Source organism: Lolium perenne, chromosome 1 (genome assembly GCF_019359855.2).
Source record: "Lolium perenne isolate Kyuss_39 chromosome 1, Kyuss_2.0, whole genome shotgun sequence".
Classification (NCBI taxonomy): domain Eukaryota; kingdom Viridiplantae; phylum Streptophyta; class Magnoliopsida; order Poales; family Poaceae; genus Lolium; species Lolium perenne.
The window spans coordinates 160,802,226-160,823,980 of NC_067244.2; the positions used below are offsets into that span (position 1 = coordinate 160,802,226).

The following is a 21,755-nucleotide window of genomic DNA, read 5'->3' on the forward strand; positions in this document are numbered from 1 at the left end:
GTTAAGTTCTTATAACAAAAAAGAGAATTAGCTACATATTCAAAAGAAAACATAAACGGTTTACCTTCCTGTATAATTCATCACCAAGGGTAATATTGCTCCAGCTAAGATAAGCTTGTGATAACATGTTTGTATTTGAAGCTGACACATTCAAATTCAGATCTCGTGTTGAGGTGATACGGAGTTGGCTAGGAGAACCTGGTGTATTCAGATCATGCTGGTACCTAAGAACAGTAACAAAAATGAAGTACCAAATTATTACAAAATAAGAACACTTCAATGGAAGAAATCAGTTCTTGTTATGAGCTAGGGTTTTCAATAGAGAGGAAGGGGAGGCCCACTCGCCCCTGCAGTACGGCAGCTAGAAGGGGAAACTCTTTTCTCATTTAATTCATTTAAATGCTTGGCGCCCCCTTCTATAGGGGACAGAGGCCCTAACAACTCGAACTGAAGATATAATGCAACTTAATCTAATCTAATCGAAACTAATTGGACTCATGTAACCAAAATGAAACTAATTTTATCATTCCTTGCCACCTGCAGGTTGTGTGGGCCATCTTACAATATAATAGTTCTACGTTTAGTCTTGTGATTCTGTGTCTACTATATATCGGTACATGACATATGGCCTGATGGGAAGGTAAGTCAGGCCAAACCTTTTCTAGTCAGGCTGAAGCCATTATTGAATAACAAAACTTAGGAACAAAATAAGTTCTACAGTTTACCCCTGAACTTGAACCTCTGAAAAAGTAGTGTAAAAACAAAGTATGTTGTAAATAGCAAGATATGTGCATCTTGCATGATTTAATCATGGAGTTACCTAAGAAATGCATCTGTTGGTTCAATGAAAGGCTCCCACGAATTACACTTGTCATTATAAGATCTGGCCACAAACGACAAACTCACAGTTGCATTTAGATGGTGAGGACCCCCATGATAACTAAACCCAACACCATCAAAGGACATGCCGAATAAGGGCACCATCTGCAAGCAAAAGTTTATAATGAATATGAGAGCAAAGAGTAAAATACAATTAGTGAGAGATCAACATGATACAAACAGCTAGCTAAAACATTCAACAAAGTCACAGAGCCACTGATCATTGCACGCAATTAAGAACAGCTAGCTAAAACATTCAACAAAGCTACTCAAAATTTGATAGCATGCAGTTGAGACTCACCATTCCTCCATAATCATCAAAGGAAACAGCAGAGAATGTTTTTATTTCAGCATCAATAATTATATTATCTGAGGTGCTAGATGTTGGTGGACCAGCAAGCTTCAGAGCAAGTCTTCTTGGAGGTTTACGGAATTCACTTCTAACAAGAAATGTACCAGCATCCTCATCAACAGTCCATAAACTAAAATTTTCAGATGTTCTAGCACCAGATGAATCCCATACACTTTCCTCAGATAATTGACCTCCCGTCACCATGTCACTTCTAATACATCTTAGCATACTGAAGTCCTCTTTTGTTGGTGAACCTTTAGATGCAACACACCCTAAAGCAACAAAACCTGGTGGAGCTTGAGGATAATAAAATGATATACCATCTCTACCCCTGTGCTTCTTAATTTGACCAACAAGCTTATAACGTTCTGGGGCCCTTAGAAAGGTATCTTCACCAGTATCACGGAGGATAACAGCTGAGTTTGGTGGTTCATACCTAAATCAGAAGTTAAGTTTAAGTTGCATATCACAACAAAAGTTTCATTAGAAGATCAAAATAGTAGATCAAATCAATTATACCCGCTAAGAGCGATGTCCCCAAAGTAAAACATTCCTTCAGACATCATTGGACGCCATATTGAGAGCTTTTTTGGCGCAGACATCCCATCATTCGACCAAACTAGTTTGAAGCTTGCTACCGCTTCAAACAGCCGACCTGAAGTCAACGCTGATCTCTCGACCTGAGGGGCATCATTCCGACGACTATCTTTCCCTCCAGAACTATTCTTGGAAGATGCATCCGCACTACTGAACAACATATGGCGAAGATCATAAGCATTTACATGCAGACTGACATTTGCAGGGTCTCCCGGTAAAAAGGTACCAAAAGCATTATCAACACGCCAAAATGACGTATTAGCATTGGCCCTACAAAAATATATTGTGTGATGAGCATCTTCTATACCCACACAACAAATACAAAGACAGAGATAATCTTCAACTCACCTCAGTGCAATGCAATCCCTTAGACCACATGAAGAAATCAAGGATGAAGTTAAACAAAAAACTGAAGATAAAGGTGGTTCAGCAGTTCCAGCTGAAGCCACACAACCCATGGCAACATAGCCGGCAGGCGCTACAGGTAACCAAACAGAGCATAGTTTGTCAACATTGGAGACATTATTCTCTGAGTCGTTGTCATCACGATGGAGTTCATTTGTTGGAGGACCAGATTGCCAGATTAGTTTGTATGACAAAGGCCTTTTCACTCTTGCAACATTTGTGTTCAAAGCAAGGACTCCTTTAGTTGGGGGGTCATTCCTAAAAAACGAAATAAATGATCAATGTCAACAAAATTGTCCCATCAAAAGACAAATATAAGAATAAGAAGCAACAGTATTAAGAGTAATCAGAGACATTGGGGTGAGGTAATCGCCAAAAATGGCATATCCAGATGGAGCACGTGGTCGCCAAAAAGAATAAACTTCATCCTTTGCATCCCCTAAAAACAAAGACAAACTCCATAAGACTTTATTCAAGTGGACTAGAAAGTAGGAGCATCCAATAACAAAATTATCAACTTCTCACATACCATGCATAGTTGTAACTTTATCAAACTGAGAGCACATCAGTGACATTTTCTTTGACGACATCTGGAGAAATGCTGAAATTTCTTCCTCAACATCTAAAACAAGTCTCAGAATACTGAAGGAAAAGTTCATATATATTTCAGAAACCAGCAGATGCAAATTTGTCTTTCCAGATGCATTTGAGTATTTCATGGACATGTCAAAGGGTTCTAAAACTCTGATGCCATTACTCTCCATCTTTAAACCAAGTATGTTTCCACTCATATCCATGCTGTCACCCTTCATTATAAGCCTGCCACATAACAAACAGTTAAGATAGATGTGTGTTTCGGAGTAAGGCAGCAATATTGGTTGATGTCCCTGGTATATGTTGGAACATGAACAACAAAAAATCCTCTATAAAAAGGGTGAGCTTTGGTAAATTTATGGAACTACGTTTCCAATATTTACTGGTAGGATGGGAACATGATATTTGTATGAAGTGCATTATCTAGCTATGGGCAACAGCGTGATCCATTCCATCCAACCGGCAGTCGTATACAATTAGCAGCTGTGTACTGAAATGCCATTTATAAAAGAAAGGAGGCAACAGCTGTGAGAACGAACATTCATTGCTACTTGATGAGAATTGTATAAACAAGATATCAGTTAAAGCTGCCATTGGGGAGAGGATTGGTTACCCAAACCCAAAATTACTCATACCCATCAGATTTCAGATTGCCCAAACCCAAAACAATTGGGTATTATCCAATCCATGTGGGCAAACCAATGGGCAAGGAGGAGCTAGGGGAAATGATTCCGTCAAGCTCATGAGTACCTCACTGATGCCCAGGAAACTAGGATATGAGCTTGCTTAGCTGCTGCAGGCAATGACAAGGTTGCTTGCGGAAGCAAGGGACCCAAACCTCTGCCCTGTGGTGGCTTGCGGGGCGATTGCATGCACATGCAGCATCACCGGTGTACAGAGAGAGAGAGAGAGAGAGAGAGAGAGAGAGAGAGAGAGAGAGAGAGTTTTGAACGGGAGGAAGATGACTAGTTTTGTAAGTATAGGTTTGGATGCAGGTGATGGGTACCCAGCGGCAGAATTACTTTCAGTATCCAACTAATCCGTACTAAACAGTGCCCCAAAAGGAATAGAGCATCTGCATTAAGCCTGTGTACTAGTTTCACTGGTTCTCATCATCACGAAAAAAAAATATGCTGAAAGTTTGCAGCTGTAAATAATATCACATTAGTATCCATGACTATTCCTTTCCTGCATTTAGATATTAGAAATGCATTATGCACTCCCTGCGAGCAATGACGGGTCCCCCATGGGCACTAAAACAACATTAGTCTTTTTTTCTGAATAGTTTAGATCAATTCTACGATAAAAAACTGAGAGAACTACATTCATCCTAGGGGTACTCGAATACTTAACCTGCAAAATGCATCTGTACGGGCATGAATGACCTTCGTTGATAGCGCCACATTTTCACCAGCATTCCTTGATGTGCTGTAGAATGTAAGCTCTGGTCCAATAGCCTGAGAAAATGAAGTTTAAGGAAGCACACAATCAACAAAAAGAATTATGTATGAACGCTTCAAGATTCACACCTAGTTGTAACAAACTGCATACCACCAGACACGAGGTTATAAAACTTCCAGATTCAGCAATGACTATACTTGAATCCAAAATTAGTTTTTGAGCTATCCACATACATAAACATGTTTGTGAAGAGCGGTATTACAGCTTAAGAGAAATTTCCATGCCAAGAATGTGAGATTGCTTCAATCAGACAAAAATGGGCTTGCTAGGTCTCATTGAACACCTGGCAATCCATGGCAAAACAAGAGAAAAACTATGTGCTCCAATGGGATATAGAGGTTCGACCTTAAACAAAAAATAAGCAAGATAGTAACTGGCACGTTATTGGTTTGAACTCTAAACTAAGTCAACACTCCAACTATCTGGTTCGAGCTGCACTTTCTGATTATCAACAGTAAGCATCTGGAACCAGTACTGAATTACCAGAAAGGGTCTTGAAGATGATAGAAAAGAAAAATAGTGGTATTTATTCAAGAGTTAAAAAGTATCTGGTTCAAGCCTACAACACATAATCCAAGTTTATATCAACTATAGCTAGACATGAAAAGCAATACCTGTAGTTCAATAATGAATTCTGTTGATGTATCAGAACTTTCATTTTCAACAATGTCTTCCGGAATTTCCCCATTTAGAGTCGGCTGGAGACCATCATTTTCGGGCACATTTTCTCTTACTAGGTAGACATGGTCATCTTCTGATGCTGAATACCAGCAATCACTTCCAAGAGATATACACGAGTCCAGATACTCTCCATTCTGCAGCAACATATTGCATTATAATGCAAAGAAAATGTATATTGCAAAGAAGAAAGTAGAAACAACAAAGATTGGAAGAATAGAACATTACCACTATCTTGACATTTCGGAACTGCAATGTCTTACCACCAAGCACATGGATGAAACTTTCAGTACTAGGGCTTGAAAGAATTTTCCCCTCTCTATCGCGCAAATATAATTTGCCACCATTTCCGTCATATATAAAGTGGTCAAACTTTTCATTATCAACAATCAGAGGTTTCTGGGGTGAAAGACTAAATGTTGAATTCTCCTGGTAATAAAGTTTATCAGTGAACACAACTGGAGATATCATGTGCAGAAGGTCCTTGTCTTCATCATTGGATAACAGACTGCGAGTGGATGGCACAAAGAACTCAACTATTGCCAGTAAGAAGTCAAGTGCCACAAGAAACTTCGGCCGCTGAACGCACAAGGAGACAGAAGACGAGGATTTTCGTAATATGGCATCGAAAATGAGCATCGAGGGGATTGGCTCGAGGCCTAGATCCTTTTGTATCCTTCGTTCACGTGAATCAAGTTCATTAGGATTATCATAGCCATCAGAAGATGATGTGTCTCTGACTGTTGATGATTTCCCAATGGCAAGCCGTAACTCATCTTTTGTTCCTTCACGGTCATCGAAAACAGAAAAGCCTTTGAGTGTAGCGAAAAGGAAAGTCTCCTCCTGTGTGTTTGATTTATAGAGAAGCCAAGCACCACTCGCCTGAGAACGGAAGATTACATTGTCATCCCCACTAGTTTAATGAAGCAAGAAATGCAAGAATTTTTGTTTTTCATATGCCAACACCATGGGTCTTGGTATCTTGTTGGAGAATACAAGGAACATGCAGATCAGGTCAGCATCTTAACCTTTTCAATTATAGAGAAGTAGAGATTTCTTAAGATTATAGACACATGGAGGAAGAGTATTGCAAAATGAGTTGATACGGTCTACAGCAATGTCCAGGATTCTTCTCAGACACACACAAAAAAAAGATGCAAATACAAAACAAGTCAGAAGTCCTCGGGTCGTGAGTGCGATGGAGGATGATGATGCAGTCTGTGGTGTTTACGGTATTCCTTGTTTGTGTATTGTGCCGGATCAGCTTTGCCAGCAGGTTTGTTTTTTCTTGGTGGTGCTTAGGCCTAGTTTAGCTAGGTTTTCTCGCCTGTTGTTGGGGTTTTTGCTCAGTTTTCCTTAATTAACAGTGTTTGTGAGGTTTTTGGGTTCGGTTTCCCTTATCAACAGGATCAATTCTATTCTTCTATCTGAATCGGCAGTGCTCCTGCCAGCATTTCAAATAAAAATACCAAAACAGTGTGGAACACACGAATATATGAATGTTAAAACCTTGAGCCAAAGGAAGCTAAGTGCATCATAAAGAGTCACTGACAGAACCAGCTTTGTCCAGCACACACACAAAAAACATGCAAAAAATCATGAAAGAATAAAAAATACTCTACTTCTAAGCTAACTAACAGAAGATCTCAGCAAAGGAGGAAAACACCAGCAGAGTGCTGCCAGCCTGAAACGAAAAAGAGAAACATACGTCTTCAAAAGGATTCTTGGAAAAATATAGCTAGCAAAGTAGCAATATCTGGTAACATTTGAGTTCACATCATGTTAAAATACAGTCCAGATTAACGTCATGTCAAAGAATACCTGCTTCTAGAATTTAGAGTGTGATTTCATTTTATTCCTTCCAAGGCTGCCATTTGGGAAGCATTTATCATTTAGGTAGAGGTGCAGGAGCTAATAAAAAGTTGTAGAAAATGTTGAATATTTTCTTTAAGTCTGCAAATCCAATTAAATACGCAAACTCATACAAGTGTACCAAATGAAGTTTGATCCTTGTCTGTTAGGGCAGGGAACTGTGCAAAGCTAAAACAATGTATTTCTTCGCTTGAAAACTGGAATATGATCGGTCTGCACATGTCTCTGCGGAGTGCTCACTACTAGTAACTCGTGAGGACTGGTTCCAATTTGTGAAAATTGCAATTAAAATCTAGCAACCTTCTTCTTGGCTTTTGGGCAGATTGGTATCAGCTAATGATCCTTTCCTCAATAAAACAAAGTTGGTTAAATATATTTTTTTATTTAGAACTTAGAATTGTACTCTTATCAAACTCTCACATGCAACTTGATTGTCTTGAATAAACATACTGCACCAAGCAACTAACATTGATCACTCACACTGGTGTCAGGTCAGGTGACACATTACTCCTACAACTGAACATATTGGTAAATGTTCAGTATGTCACTTTGTCTCTTGAATAATCATACTGCGTCAGGCAACCAATATTGACTACTGATGTTGGCGCCAGGTAAGGTAACACATTACTACTACAAATGAAGTACTGCTACAGGTTTCACTAGAAGACCAAATGGACATTGCAGTTTCAGCAGTACTGTAACCGGTGGTACTTAGTACACAAATCCGTTTGGACCAGGACTCAATATGGTTATAAGACAAATCAAAGCAAGGAAAACATGGGACCAGGACTCAATATGCCTATAAGACAAGTCAAAGCAAGGGAAACAATCAATGTCATTGCGTTTTCTCGAAAAAAAAAGCAAGGGAAACATGGAAATAAGCGGCAAACATGTGCAACAATCAATACAGTTCCAAAGCATATTCCTTTAGAAAGAGTACCTGCACGCTAGCAAGAGGAGAATCCCTTGTTGATCCCGAATGCAGAGAGAGCTCGACTAGATTTATTGAAACCGAAAATTTGTTTGCTATCCACGTTTCTGTATCTTGGGACAGGTCCTGAATACTTTCAGAAGAAATAGAAGATGCTGAAATATGAGATTCAGATGTTGAAGTTTCATCTGGAGGACCATCCAGAGCAGGCACAACATGTGGTGCCTCAGCAAAGTTTGATGATGCACATTCAGATATAACTTCATATTCTCGATTGGATAATGCTGCTTTCAAAACGTCCACCTGAGACAGCCAGATGAAAAATGAGTGTTACAACGGTACCCATATTACAAAACAAAATGCAATTTTCTTATGACCAAGGAATTTACCGTAAATTTTTTTTTTTCGAGAAAACGCAAAGGTTTCATTTCATTGAAAAGATAGTGTTTGGTTTACATCCTCCTAGGAGGCAGATTTTGCATAAATAATCATTCTGAGAAAGTGAGCTACCTTAATTGCTGCCTCCACCACTGGCAACTGGTGCATCAGATCACGTAATGATCTACGAATCTCAACGGAGAGACCTTCCACATCTTGTATTATAGTTTCACCCCTCACCATATCCATACCAATAGTTAAGTTTATGTCCTTTACCTACAAAAGAATTGTGCAAAGACAGCTATAAGAACAATTATAAGATCAAGTGCAAAGAAGTGTGGTTCACCTAATACTCTGCATCTGACCCAAAATTATGAAAGATATTCCACATAGATCTAAAGAGAAGACAGAATAACCTTTAACATGTGGTTTCTCATTTTCACCATTCCTCTCTATTATCCTCTATTTGCTTTAACTTGAAGGCACAAGTAAACATTGAACAATTCATGTATTTGATGTAGTGACCCATAATTAGTATACACGTAAATATTTCTGCTATCAAGATTCTAAATGGCTAGGCAAATCCCTGTTTCTTTCGCATGCTCCTCTTGTTCTTTGCATATGCTTTTTTCGAAAACAAATAAAATATTTCAGCAGGTCTGTCCTCTACTGTTGTCGCCCAATAAAACATGTGCATGAAGTAAACTTACTGTAACTGTCAAAATTTCCATGTGAACAGCACTCATCTCATTCTTGTCGCCACCTATCCATTGGAATTCATTTTGGACTGTAATGTACAGGACATCAAGCTCCAAGAAGCTGCAGCCATAAATAAGTATCTGTAAAATGCAACAAAGATAGGTGAATAAAAAAATCATATACAGAGAGACGTCCTTACTCATGACTATTGGTATCACGAGGCATAACAATTATAGGTCTACTGAATGAAACATCCAACTTGAGGGCAGGCGATCCTTCCATATCAGTTTTGCTAACCCACTTCTCTGAGTTGGTCACGTTGTCTTTTAGCTTTACAACACCATCAGAACTTTTAGGGACGAGACCTAGGAAATAGCCAGTAATCTGCAAATTTAAAAGAGAAAAGAAAAAGCCCTTAAGCCATTGATAGAAAGGATAAAATAGATGGGCTGTAAATAGCATACCTCTTGAACAAAACGGTTAAGATAAACAATCCTAACTTCAGATAGCTTCCCTATAAGACTGTAGTCATACCCATGGTAGTCTTCGTCGCCAATACTGTATGAAGTAAAATCGATCTGCACGAAGTTTTAAAGAATTTCCTTACTTCCTCAAGCCAGAAAGAATGATTATTCAAGAATTGAAAAAACTGAAGTACAGAAGTTAAGACCTGCAACTAGCCAAGCAATGAGTCAATTAATATAGCAAGTAACATGCTAGTACCTCCACAAAAGATCCTCCCGGATTTCGCATGTCACAGACCCAAAAGTAAGGATGGTTTCTACGAAGACTATCATCGCTTATTTTGAGGTTTCCAAGTGCAGCCTTTATACTGAATGACGACGTGAACACCTTAAGTAATTCCAAAGATAGTCACATAAGTAAGGTCAACTAAGTCAAAAACTATCATATACACTGGACATGATCATACCTTGATATCAGTTGAGAGGTTATTCTGTGACAAAGTAACAAGTAGATCACCCTTTTCATTCATTAGTAATACTTGTGCCTCTGCCATGCTTGATGTGAGATGAAAAACTACTCTGTTTTTACCTTTAGACAGTAATCTTTTTATGTTAGGTTCTGATTCCAGATCAGATATAGGCTCCTCGACCACATTATCAGACTTAGTATTATCATCTGCGTTTTTATCTTTGTCGCTATCAGGCGCACTTGCAAGGTTGATAGCATTCATAAATTCCATGATTGCGAGGACAGTTGGCCGATGACAAAAGAAGGTTAGAGTAGCAACACTTACAACTACCTGGTAAATAAAGGGAAAAAGTCAAATATCACGAGTACAGTTCTAGGATCTAGGGGAAAGGGCTCAGTTTATATAAATAACTGAAGCCTTGTAATAAATGATCTTTAGATATTGAGATATTTACCCTGGTGTCCAAGTTGTTATACTGGAGAGACTGCTGATCATATATAACAATCTGAGCTTTCACAAAACTATCAGAAGTACCACTACCTTCCGAAGTGAATCCAACTGTTTTAATTTCACTGTCTGGTAGCAAACCAGGAATACGACTAAATGCAGGGGGTTGCAAAGAGGGGAGGCCACTAGGTAAAAAATCTTGGGCACTAAAATAATCTGATATACTCCTCTCTTTTAGCATGGGTGTTTCAAATTCATCAAAATCATCTGATGCTTCAAAAAAACTTTCCTCACTGTCACTTTTCTTCAGTGGGCTGCCTTTAGGTCCTGAAATATTCTTTCGAGCAGGAGTGGGGACGGTTTGCATACTGTTAATGAAGGACCTCGCCAAGTACCTTGGTTCAGGACTACCTGGGTAAAAATACTGATCTTCAATTTCCAGTGATCGCAAAATAGTTCCAATCAGTAAGTCGCCACCCTTCATTGAAAGCTCAACCTATTTGTTTCCACACATAAAGTGGGTAAGTAAAATGAATCACACAGCAAGGACTAAATGTAGATAGGTGTACCTGACCACCAACTGCCCGAAATTCAAACAAGCTGCTCTCCTTAGCTAGTAGTACTTTTTTTAGTCTGTGATTACCCTACAAACAGTAGAAGTTACATCAATAGTATTAGATTCACGATTACAGGAAAATTCGTAAAAGACATACCAGCAAGAAAGACATACCTCATAGCCACATGAAAAACAGATCTTTAGTTCATCAAGAATACCAGCAACAAACAATTTTTCTATGTTGACAACATCTGGAAGACTGCCTTTGAAGGAGTGAGACTCTGATGGGAAAGCAGCTTCAGGAAAGTTTGAAACTGTGGCAGAACCCTGGGAGTATGCCGGTTATTATCTGGGCAACATTAGAAGACAAAAACTGAAACATACATAGAAAAGGAAAAGTACCGATGCACGATATATAGCACCCTGCAAGCGGTTCTGCCATACTTTTCTTGTTTCCTCACTATCAAACAACAATATCAAAGCACCAGTATCTTCCAGAATCTGTACAACAAAATCAAATAGAAATCATCAATTATGTAACGGAGATTACAAGGAGAGGCTATTGGCAACTCTACATTGCGAGTAGTTAATTGTATTAATTGTATAAATTATTAGGTAATATGCCCAATTATAATCTTTAAAAAACTAAATAACTGGATATAATAAGCTAATAGACCGTACCTTCGGGTTGACTTGACCAGAGTCGTGCAGTGCCACAATATTCTGTACACCATTCGTTAGCTCAGTAGGGACCTGATGAATTTGTTTCCCACTTAAACTGCAACGCAGCACAAACAGATGAAAAATTAAAGTTCAAACAAAAATCCAGGCACATAACAAAAATAAAAGCCCTTGACATGCTTACATCACTATTACTACCATAGGCAGACACAAAAATGTATTGAGCTATTCCATTATTTATGAAACATTGAAGACATTAAGCCATGTGATAAGAAAATCTAAGAGTCAAGGTACTTAATATTGAAGAATCTCAGCTAACAAATCACTTGGCGCTATAGGACTCAAATTTAATGGTAGCTCTAAATCTAGAATTTTGCATAATAAGTAAGAACCGGAAAGGGAATTACCTGGACCATTGCTTATATGTTGTAGACTCTGGATTTTCAAATAAATAAATAAATGGCCCCACTAGGCGCAAGTATCTTCGCTGCCAAGCAGCTTCTCGGTTTCCAACACCCTAATAACAGGTCGTAAAGAACTATTAGAGATAGTAGTATCATATTTATTATAAGCGGGACAACAGACAGTTTAGTACATTCTGCTATCTACTCTAAAATTGCCCTTCGGCACCATCATTTAAATTTGAGATTACACCGGGTCGAAATTCTGAGCAAAAATAACTTGGTCAACGAGCATTTGCAGTTTAGTTATGATGTTAAGAGAAAAGTTAACACAGGCCTACCGATATCGGAGTACAATGTGCGCTGAAGATGCAGTCATAATTCTCAATCAAATATAGAAAGCTATCAATTACTCCCTCTTGTCCATAATTATTATTGTCACTGATTTGGATGTATCTATGTACAGAATGTGTCTAGATACATCCAAATCAGCGACAAGAATTATGGAACAGAGGGAGTAGTTACAAATGTATTTTATTTTAATTTCTTAAGAGATACAGGAGTATACAATTATATAGAATAAAAGGCAAACCTTCCATGTAAGAAGGGAAGACCATCCTTCAAAGTCAGCCTGATCCCACAAATGTGCAAGATTTGAACTGTTACTCTCACTATCAGTGTCTTGAAAAATCTTTACAATCTCCATCAATCGATGATAGCGTGCCGGAGAGAAATGAAATCCCAAGGAAGGCACCCGTACTGCCATTCTTGTGGAAGGATATAGTGAACTTTCTACCTGGATCTGCAAAACAGTAGGATGAGTCATTCCCACTTTCGTTTATTCTTTCCTCGGGAAGGAGAGAAAATTAGTGTGCACCTGCTGAAGCTTCAAGGCAATTCCACACTTGTCAATAACTGGCAACAAATTGACTTCTTTAGATGTATCATTCCAATGGTAATCACCATCAACTAGAAATGCAGATACATCACTGAGCACCAAATTGAAATTCAGATATATATTTTGCTCTTCTGAAGTATATGAATCCCAAATCTCCTGAAGTGACAAGAAACATCAGTGACAGATAAACTCAACCACCCATAGATATGAAAGTATTACTTAGAGAGTAAACAAGACCTCTGTCCGAAGAATCAAATGTCCAAGGTCAAGCAAAAGCTTTGTCTCATGTATATCGTCTGGACGGAACTTGGTAGGAACAGTAATTTTAGGAGCAGCGATATCCAGATTCAGTGAAAACCTAACAGAGATTATACGTACATCAATGGCCATTCAGAAAAACCAACCCAAAGAAGAAAGAACGTATGGCTGATTTTTAGAATAATTCTTAGCATTGAAGCAAAAAAATTATATAAGAAAAAGAATGATATGAATATGAGGGGTAATTGAAATGTATTTCAAGTCTTGATAATCAAAATTGACTTATAGCTGATGTACAGACAAATTTAAAATAATCTCATCTTGATTATTCTTGTCTTCAGGCTGAAGCATCGTAGTAAGACACTATCCCTTCTATTGCAATTGCATATGCTCCCATAGGCCATAGCTCCAAATTTAAGTACTAAACTATGGTTACTAAATATTGTTTGCCACGTGACTCACATCAACCATTATTGGTATAACCATTAATGCGGAACTATGAAAAACAGGATTCTGAGAGACCTACAGAGAAGGATGCTGGGACCTTGCCTAACCATAAATCCCTTACAAGTTGACTACATTGTCATTCAGGTGTTCACCACAATATAGTTCTTTCAGTAGTAAAATAATTCACACCAACCTGGACTGATCTTTTAGGACCCGTGTCATTTGCTGTTGAGCAGTGCGTTTCACTTCATCTAATGTCATCTTCATAAATCAAAAGATATGTTACTCAAAGAAAAAATGCAGAAGAATCAATAATATTACCATAGAAACAAATCTTGCTTCAAATGAATTATGAATATATACCTGTACAGCAGCAGCAGTCTCTAGTGCAAGGGTCTGGCTAATGGTAGGGCTACTCTTGAAGAAGGCAACGATTTGGTCAATGGAGTCTTTCAAATACTGCCAGAACAGCAACAACAATCATACAAGGGTAAATCAAATATGTGCACACCAGAGGTCTATTAAGGATAACTTACAGTTATATAACAAGGAGAAGCCCTAGCTGTGAAACTCCAGTCCAGTTGCTCATTGAATGGTTTGTACGAAAAGACACCAACAAGAGAATCAACAACACTTGCACTCTAATAAGTCATATGGATAATGGTATTGTTAAGTCATTAATGAATTTGCAAGTTTAAAAGGTAAAATTAGAAGAACAAGGTGGTAAAACCTCAGCAAGCAGGCCATATGGAGATAGAAGTTTGTAGGAACCAAGCTTCAGATCAAAAACTTTTGCCTCTGGATACATTTTCAAGTTACAGCAGAAATCTTCACATGAAAGATCAGCAAGGCACTCTGAACCATCAATGATAAGCCTTGATGCATTATGCTTCATGCGTATTTCAAAATAAAACTGCATCAATTTCATATCTTGCTGAGCAGGAATATACTCTGTATTTTCTTTGTACCCAATTATCCTATTTAGTCTTTCCCAATCTTCATCACTAAAACTCTTTGAGTCTCCATCATCCTTTGAAGAGCCGCTCCTGTATGCACAAGAAGAATTAAATGATACACGTTGGCAATACAGAGAATGTGAGTTTGTATAGATTAGACAGACCATCCAAATGACCACCAGGATTGCTTGTTTTGTTGAGCACGCTGATACGTTTCTGCTGACTGTTCAACAAACTTGTGGGCCAGCATCCTTCACAAAGGAAAAAAGATAAATTTTAAGCAATGGACAACTCATAGGAGATCATGCAGATGAAACAATGGGAGCGATAGTGTAGTTCAATTTTATTGGAAAAAGAAAGAGCATCCATATTGCTGCAATGCTCATTCGGCGAATTCTATGGTTTGTTTTCATGAGTGGCTCAAACAATCAAGAACAAAGTTGCACAGCATGCTTGCGGCCCGCCTATTCACTGTGCATCAGAAGCGTGAAGAATCCTAGAAGTCTTGCTCAAGATTTCAAAAGGTTATCGTATGATGTATTTAAAAAAGAATAGAAACTTCGGAAGGAATGATCAGCCCACTCAACAACATTGATATTACGCAGAAGTTGTATCCAAGACAGTAATAGCATGACATAATATTTACATGTCAGAATAACGTAATTCTGAGAAGAGCCAATGGAACATATCAGTATTCAGATATACTTCCTTCCACATTATTATGAAATATAATCATCAAGGAACACAGTTATAAGATTATCAATTATTATATTTCAGCCAATTATCTACAAGATAGACTTCATAGATGATGTCTCAAAGAGCAAAGAACAAACATACTACCTCCATTGTAGAATAACTTCCATATCTAGTTCACGATCCATGCTATTGATCTCCTCATTATCTTCAACAACCAGACGGCTCATGTCAGATTTCAGAAGGGACGCGTATAAAGATACATATGTCTTCCGAAGTCTTGCATTTCTCAGTAGTTGTTCCCAAGATAGAGTTCCACTGCATTAATGACATGTCAACACGAACTCAATGAGAAAATCAGGTGCACAAAAAAGTACTCCACGTAACATTACATCATATAGGTGTTAGGCCAAAGTCAGCATTGAAAATATATGATTAATTCAAGGGTCCTTCACGGAACAGAAAAAATGCAATGAATTTTCCAAAGGACAATAGCATAATGGTGTCATGCCTAAAACCAAATGCCATGCCGAGACTTTCACTCGAATAAAACGGAGCCAGGGAGAGATGCCTGATTTTCTAAAAGAATAAATTGGCAATTTGGCACGACTATGACTGGTGTGGCTTGATTGCACCGTTAGTGCTCAACTTCTTTTATTCTCACATATATGTTGCAGCTGTGCGCATGGCAGCACAATTTTATTAAGACCGGTTCATCAGCTCAGACAGAGGGCTAGTCTTATCATGATTAAAACAAATGTCAGAAGGTATGTAGGACTCCCTGTGGAGTAAACCCAAACATAACGGCCATGCCTCCAGAATACAGACACTATCTTGAGCTATGTTCAATATCATAATTACAAACTGATAAACTAAATAACTATACACGCTAATAATACATAATACACACACAAAGAGGAACAGACACCCAGAAAGGCATGTAGAATCTATATACCTTGCCTTCTTCGTTTCGTGAGTCACTACTTTGTATGCATACTTCCACCAAGATTTTGGATCAGACTTCACTGGTAAAGATGGCCGGTAATGAGCATATCTCAGCCGTTGATTAAAAGAAGAAAAATTATCAGCCATCTTCAAGATGTCCCTGTAACCATCCTGATTTGAAGAAAACAGACTACCATCAACATTACTGCTTCATTACTTAAACAAAAACGGGGGCTGGTTGAGAGTACAAAACCTTTGACAAAGATAAAGTAACGTCATCCAAATCAACAGCAGCATTTTGCAACGCTTGTCCACTCCTCTTTGCTTCATCAACGTGTACCTTTGTATATTTTGCTTTGCCAGATATAGGTCTTAATATGTAAGTGTGAGCTTTTGAAGCAGTACTAGAAATATCCTGTTTTCTGAACTCAAAAACCTGAAAAAAGGTTTGGTGAACCAGTAAATATTTATACTCTGTATAGCCCCACTTGTACAGTTCTGCTTTATATATTTCCTTGTTTAAATAAAAAAATATTATTGGGCCACCCCTAGAATTCTCAGCTAAAAAGGTAAACAATTATCCAGTGAATATAAAATTATTAGACAAAACCAATGAAATTGCACAAGACCCATCCTCCAAAGCCTCGGCGTAGTCCAGTATCAGGCCATCCAGGTTCACCGTGTAGCAGTTCAGTTCGATTATGTAAAATAGACAACTGTCTACATGCAGATTTATACCCTCAAACCCCATAAATATTTATTGCAAATACAACTGTAAGCTACCTGACTCCATTCTGAAGGCAGTAAATCTTCCCAAGGTTTATCCACGCTCCAAGGACTGCTATCAGAATCAAAATAAAGCGCCAGACTCTCAAGTTCAACAGACTGCAAAACCATCATAATAAGCTATCAAATGCAAGAATAATAAATACAATTGTCAGAAGCAAAAGAAAGAAGGCTCAATAAATGATCTTAGGGAAGATTTTTCGTAACTTAAAAATGATGTATTTTCTGTTGACATCAACATATTATACTAGACATGCAGATTGATTAGTGTAAAGAAATCAACGAACAAAAACAATATGAGAAAATAAGAGAAGATGAATTGATTTGTCTTCAACACCTAGTTACCACACCTCACTGTATTTCTTCATTTATTGTCTTGCCATGTCACCAAAACTTCTCGAGGTGTGTGATGTTACTACCTTTCTTATTCCCACTATGAGTATTCTAACAGAGGAAGGTGTACGTACTCCATAGTAATTTTTGGATGGAGGAAGTGCATAGAGTATCTCGAGATATATAAAAAGAAAAATACAACTAGTGTTGCTCACAGTAGCATTATATTTTGTGATCCAAAAGCCATAGGAAGTGATTTTCCGTCCTCATTTCCATCTAAGAAAAGAATATCCATGGGTTGCAAAAGGGATGTCTGCATTCCCAGAAGTAACTAGCAGCCATTGCATGTTATATCAAATTACGACGGAGCAAAAACGTCGTGAAATTAGGAGAATATACCTTCTTCACTCGCTCCAAATCTCCACCAGTGGCGAAAGTTTCCTTCCCATGGTCATCCACGGTAACTGCTGACAGCTTTGAAAGTACCAAACCTGCTGCGAAAGGGTGGCCTGGATTGCTACAGAAAAAAATACAAGGTATTCTTATATGCACTCTGAAAGATACATTGACTGAACAGAAATTTAAGTACCTCTCTATGTCTTCGTATCTGATATGAATGTTGCCAATGGACAACTTGATATTTCCAATTACAGTGCCAATAAAAGACCCAAGCCATGAAGAATTCTTCAGGGATGAAAGGTTTAAGTCAGAAATTAATGAGCATAAGCAAGCTAAGATGGTAAGTTCCCAAACCACTCAACAGGAGGCAAAACATGATCGACTATCCAAGCCATTCAGTAGATAATCATGACAACACACAAATACACACACAATTGTAAGAAGGTTAAGCATCAATATGTACCAGTTCGGAGTTCAGTTGTTGCTGGCTCTCCAATAATTTCATTTCCATTTCCTGTTTCAATAAACAAAATATCATCAATACACGGTTCAACAAACAATTGTCAAAATAACTTAACTACCATCAGAAATTCCTCACCCTAACTCTACTTCGTTTGACTTCTTGGACAGTATCCTCACTGCAACCTTCAACATTTGTTGCTGGTTCAGCTAATATAAAAATCCGATCAAGATAAACCAAGACCGGCTCTTGGCCAAGTCTGCTCCATGGGACCTAATAATCATTGATGCACTCATCCGTTAGCATATTCAACCTTGTCACAGAAAATCACAACATAGTAGATTCAGGCAAAATATTTTTGTTACCAAAGCAACTACTACAGACCTTGAGCTTCACTGAACCAAGGAAACCAGCTTTGACTTTAACAGGTAACTTCAAGGAATTGAGCGCCTCTGGCTTCAACTGCATGTTTGTGAGTTCTACATCACCTGAAATAATATTGCATAAAACAACAGTAAGTTACAGATAGTCAATATCATTCACAAAACAGGGAACCATACCTAGCAGAAGGAAAACAAATGTGCACGCGCGTGTGTGTATAATGTGTATTCACTTACAATCATCTCAACATGGGCCCAGCACACACATAAGCTGCCCATGAGATGACCATTCCGAATTCCACAACATCATTTATTTCTATCGCTGCGTAGCCCGACGTCTACCAATTGTTTTTCACTATCCGGGCGGAGGCCCGGGATTTTGCAACAGCGGGAGCGAAGGGCTTCCAGGCTTGCTCCCCATGGTACCTAGTTCTTAGGGGCATCATGTTGTAATCTCAGGTGTAGCCCTTTCTTGGGCTTGTACATAACTCTCTTTTCTATCAATTCATTGAGATGCATAGCTTTTGTTTTTCTCAACAACAAAAAAATGCTGCCAACCATCACTAGATATGTTTGTTAGTTGGCATTAAGTCCTTTATGTGACTTGACTTGATAATGTATATTCCATTTCACAACTTTGTTATTTCAGAAAAACTGCCAATAGAGAAGGATCAACCGCACGGACGTTATGCACTACAACCTACAGGAGTTGAAGCTGCCTGGTCCGAACCTATGTTTATGGAAGTCTTCACTGTGGCAGCTTGGAGTATATGGAAGGAAAGAAATAACCTACATTTTAATGGTGTAACTCCTCAGGTTTTGTCTTGGAAGGCTAGATTCAAAGCTGACTTCGCCCTTGTGGTTCATAGGACCAAAGGGTCCCTGCATAATTTTATTTCTGGATTATTAGATAGCGTTCAGCTTTCTTGAAAGTTGGCCATGGCCTCTCCAGAGGCTCTCTAAATATGTAACAGTTTTTCTCTATTTAATGAAGAAGCAGTAGAAGCCTTTCCTACTGTTCAATGTTCAAAAAAAAAACCTACAGGAGTTAAGTGAACCACACACAACTCATGTTTTTTCTTCTTGACTCACTATTCTGTTGGTTGAGAGAGTAAGAGCCGTTAGTGGGGGCTAAGAAAGGCATATATCACACTCTCCTCCCAAAGATCATCTTAAAGGAAAATAGGGCATAACCATGGTGGGCTGAAGGATGGATCCAGGGCCTCGTCAGTGTCAGCAGACAGCAATGCAAGGTCCAGGGTAGAAGCCGGATGTGTACAAAATGATTCTGCTACTGATAGATGACACACCATAACAGCATATTTGTCCTTTTTTTCAGCCAGAGTCTAGATGAGTTTAGCCCATCACTGTGTTCTTCAAATTTCAGGATCAACGGAACAGGACAGGCATGGTCCAAATATAGCGCCTAGCTTAGAACAAACCCGAATTCCAAATAAAATCCATCTTCCATACGCAGTTTGTTTCATGGTGTAGAGAGATGTTCGATATGAAGATCACAATTCCTACACCATTTTGTTGCACAGAAGCATCTCATGTACTCCCTCCGTTCACTAATGTAATTAGCTTGCCAAAAACATGTTACACTAGTGAACAGAGGAAGTATAATATTTTATCCAGGGTTTCAACGGTACAATAGTTCGGCCATACGCAATGTTCTCAGCAAAATTGGAAGTTCATTTGACTGACTAATTGATGACCAAGTAACATGGGTATATATTGTTCAGGAGCATATCAGTGGCATATTGACACTATGTACCAACAAGGCAGCAACGCACACTAGCCCTCGAGCTGATGCAGGTAATAAATCATCACAAATCAAGCTTTACAAAGCGCAAATACTCAACAATGCAGCTACCAGCACTAATACTTCGAACACGAAATTTTGCTGGTTCCTCTCTCAACCATGACATGCAATTAGACACCAAATGCCCAGCCATCGCGTCCATCAAATCATAATATACTCAAATAAGGTTTGGCATGTAACAGCTCTCAGCAACCAAATTACGACCGTGCCGAAACAAATGAAGCATAAAAGTCTGTTTTATCACAGAGAGGAACAGAATGACTGCACGATAGTATCCAAAAACAATTTCCACCTACAGCTACAGTAAATACCTCAAAACTCGCTATCAGTGCCATCCCCATTGCTACCGCTCACGACAAACACAATGTAACAGAAAACATCAGACAGTGCCCAGAACGCCGCCTACTCCTAAATCTTAATCACGCCTGCCGAACTGAATCGCGACAGGCAAAGCGAAGCATAAGCACCAAAGTATGCTCAGACTCGACCTCCCAACAGCCGTTCCAAAGCGACTTGTTACTGAGACAAATACCCAAACAAGCAAGGCCGCTGCGACGAACTAAAAAAAAAAACGAACCAAAATCAGCCGCGAGCGCTTCCCTGAACACGCGAGGAATCAATCGGACTGAACGACGAGTGCGTGTGGGCGGGTAAAGGGAAGAGGAAGGGAAGGGGGAGGAGCAGAGTGCTGACCTCTCCAGACGCTGATCTTGAGCGCCTCCTTGCTGAGCCCCCGGACGTAGTTGCCGAGGTACTTCTGCAGCAGGAAGGCGACCTGGTCCTCCAACATCTCCGCCGCCGCCGCCGATCGTCGGCGACTGCCGACGGCGCCGCCACCGCGATGGGAGCGTGCTCCGGCTCGGGGCTTCGCCTCGGGAACGTGCGAGCGATTCCGCCTTCGCGTGGGGGAGAAGAAACTGCTAGTAGAAGGAAGAAGCCCACAGCCGTGGAGTCCTCTAGTATTTTTTTTTTCCTCGTTCGGGGCTCTTTTTGTCTTCGAGGGGAAGAAGAGATCGCTGGAAGGAGAGGTGCTGCCGGATATGACGGATTTGCCCTAGAATCTGAGTTTATTTACGAATGGCGCCCAGCTGCGAAATAAAATATCCTGCGTGGGCTCCGTTTCTGCCGACTATGATGGATGACCTTTTGTGTTAAATCAGCAAAACTGAGGGTAATCATGTATCCTGCGTTATTTTTAATTTGCAAAAATCGTGCCCACTTTTGAGAAAAATTTACTAAATATATAAAGTAGCATTGCGGAACCATGGCGGGCGGCGCCATGGTTTCGTTTCAGCGAGCGGGCGAGCCAACGGGCGGTGGCAGGAAAAGCCGACGCTAGCGACCAGCTCCAAGGAGATCAAAGTTGTTTTGGTTGTTCTTCTTTTTATTGATATAAAATTAGAAGGGGTTTACTGTAAAAGATGATTATACTATGCCTTTCCACATTATTTTCGGATTGGAGGGAGTAGATAACATGTTTTGCTATTCTCTCTGTGCCTAAAAATCTACT

At 39.2% G+C, this 21,755-nt stretch overlaps 1 protein-coding gene across 2 annotated transcripts in view; it reads right to left on the reverse strand.

Annotated features, from left to right (window-relative positions):
* Positions 1-21,216, reverse strand: part of LOC127310242 (uncharacterized) — a 31,670-nt gene extending 10,454 nt beyond the window's left edge. For both annotated transcript variants that reach the window (XM_071819506.1, XM_051340928.1), the window contains exons 1-41: positions 20,939-21,216; positions 18,425-18,528; positions 18,179-18,313; positions 18,044-18,094; positions 17,771-17,865; positions 17,581-17,698; positions 16,846-16,947; positions 16,316-16,498; positions 16,073-16,233; positions 15,265-15,435; positions 14,589-14,675; positions 14,199-14,514; positions 14,005-14,109; positions 13,832-13,927; positions 13,662-13,729; positions 13,001-13,121; positions 12,743-12,919; positions 12,458-12,667; positions 11,872-11,981; positions 11,465-11,561; positions 11,186-11,284; positions 10,958-11,110; positions 10,797-10,871; positions 10,235-10,723; positions 9,778-10,110; positions 9,570-9,698; positions 9,311-9,424; positions 9,046-9,230; positions 8,858-8,966; positions 8,280-8,423; positions 7,779-8,072; positions 5,195-5,848; positions 4,903-5,103; positions 4,181-4,284; positions 2,763-3,052; positions 2,588-2,672; positions 2,177-2,491; positions 1,751-2,098; positions 1,181-1,667; positions 821-984; positions 65-224 (exon numbers count right to left, since the gene is read on the reverse strand). In XM_071819506.1, the coding sequence (XP_071675607.1) occupies positions 65-224; positions 821-984; positions 1,181-1,667; positions 1,751-2,098; positions 2,177-2,491; positions 2,588-2,672; positions 2,763-3,052; positions 4,181-4,284; positions 4,903-5,103; positions 5,195-5,848; positions 7,779-8,072; positions 8,280-8,423; positions 8,858-8,966; positions 9,046-9,230; positions 9,311-9,424; positions 9,570-9,698; positions 9,778-10,110; positions 10,235-10,723; positions 10,797-10,871; positions 10,958-11,110; positions 11,186-11,284; positions 11,465-11,561; positions 11,872-11,981; positions 12,458-12,667; positions 12,743-12,919; positions 13,001-13,121; positions 13,662-13,729; positions 13,832-13,927; positions 14,005-14,109; positions 14,199-14,514; positions 14,589-14,675; positions 15,265-15,435; positions 16,073-16,233; positions 16,316-16,498; positions 16,846-16,947; positions 17,581-17,698; positions 17,771-17,865; positions 18,044-18,094; positions 18,179-18,313; positions 18,425-18,528; positions 20,939-21,035 (7,536 nt within the window). In that variant the 5' untranslated portion in view covers positions 21,036-21,216. The remainder of the gene's footprint in view (positions 1-64; positions 225-820; positions 985-1,180; positions 1,668-1,750; positions 2,099-2,176; positions 2,492-2,587; positions 2,673-2,762; positions 3,053-4,180; positions 4,285-4,902; positions 5,104-5,194; positions 5,849-7,778; positions 8,073-8,279; positions 8,424-8,857; positions 8,967-9,045; positions 9,231-9,310; positions 9,425-9,569; positions 9,699-9,777; positions 10,111-10,234; positions 10,724-10,796; positions 10,872-10,957; positions 11,111-11,185; positions 11,285-11,464; positions 11,562-11,871; positions 11,982-12,457; positions 12,668-12,742; positions 12,920-13,000; positions 13,122-13,661; positions 13,730-13,831; positions 13,928-14,004; positions 14,110-14,198; positions 14,515-14,588; positions 14,676-15,264; positions 15,436-16,072; positions 16,234-16,315; positions 16,499-16,845; positions 16,948-17,580; positions 17,699-17,770; positions 17,866-18,043; positions 18,095-18,178; positions 18,314-18,424; positions 18,529-20,938) is intronic.
* Positions 21,217-21,755: the final 539 nt, after the last annotated feature.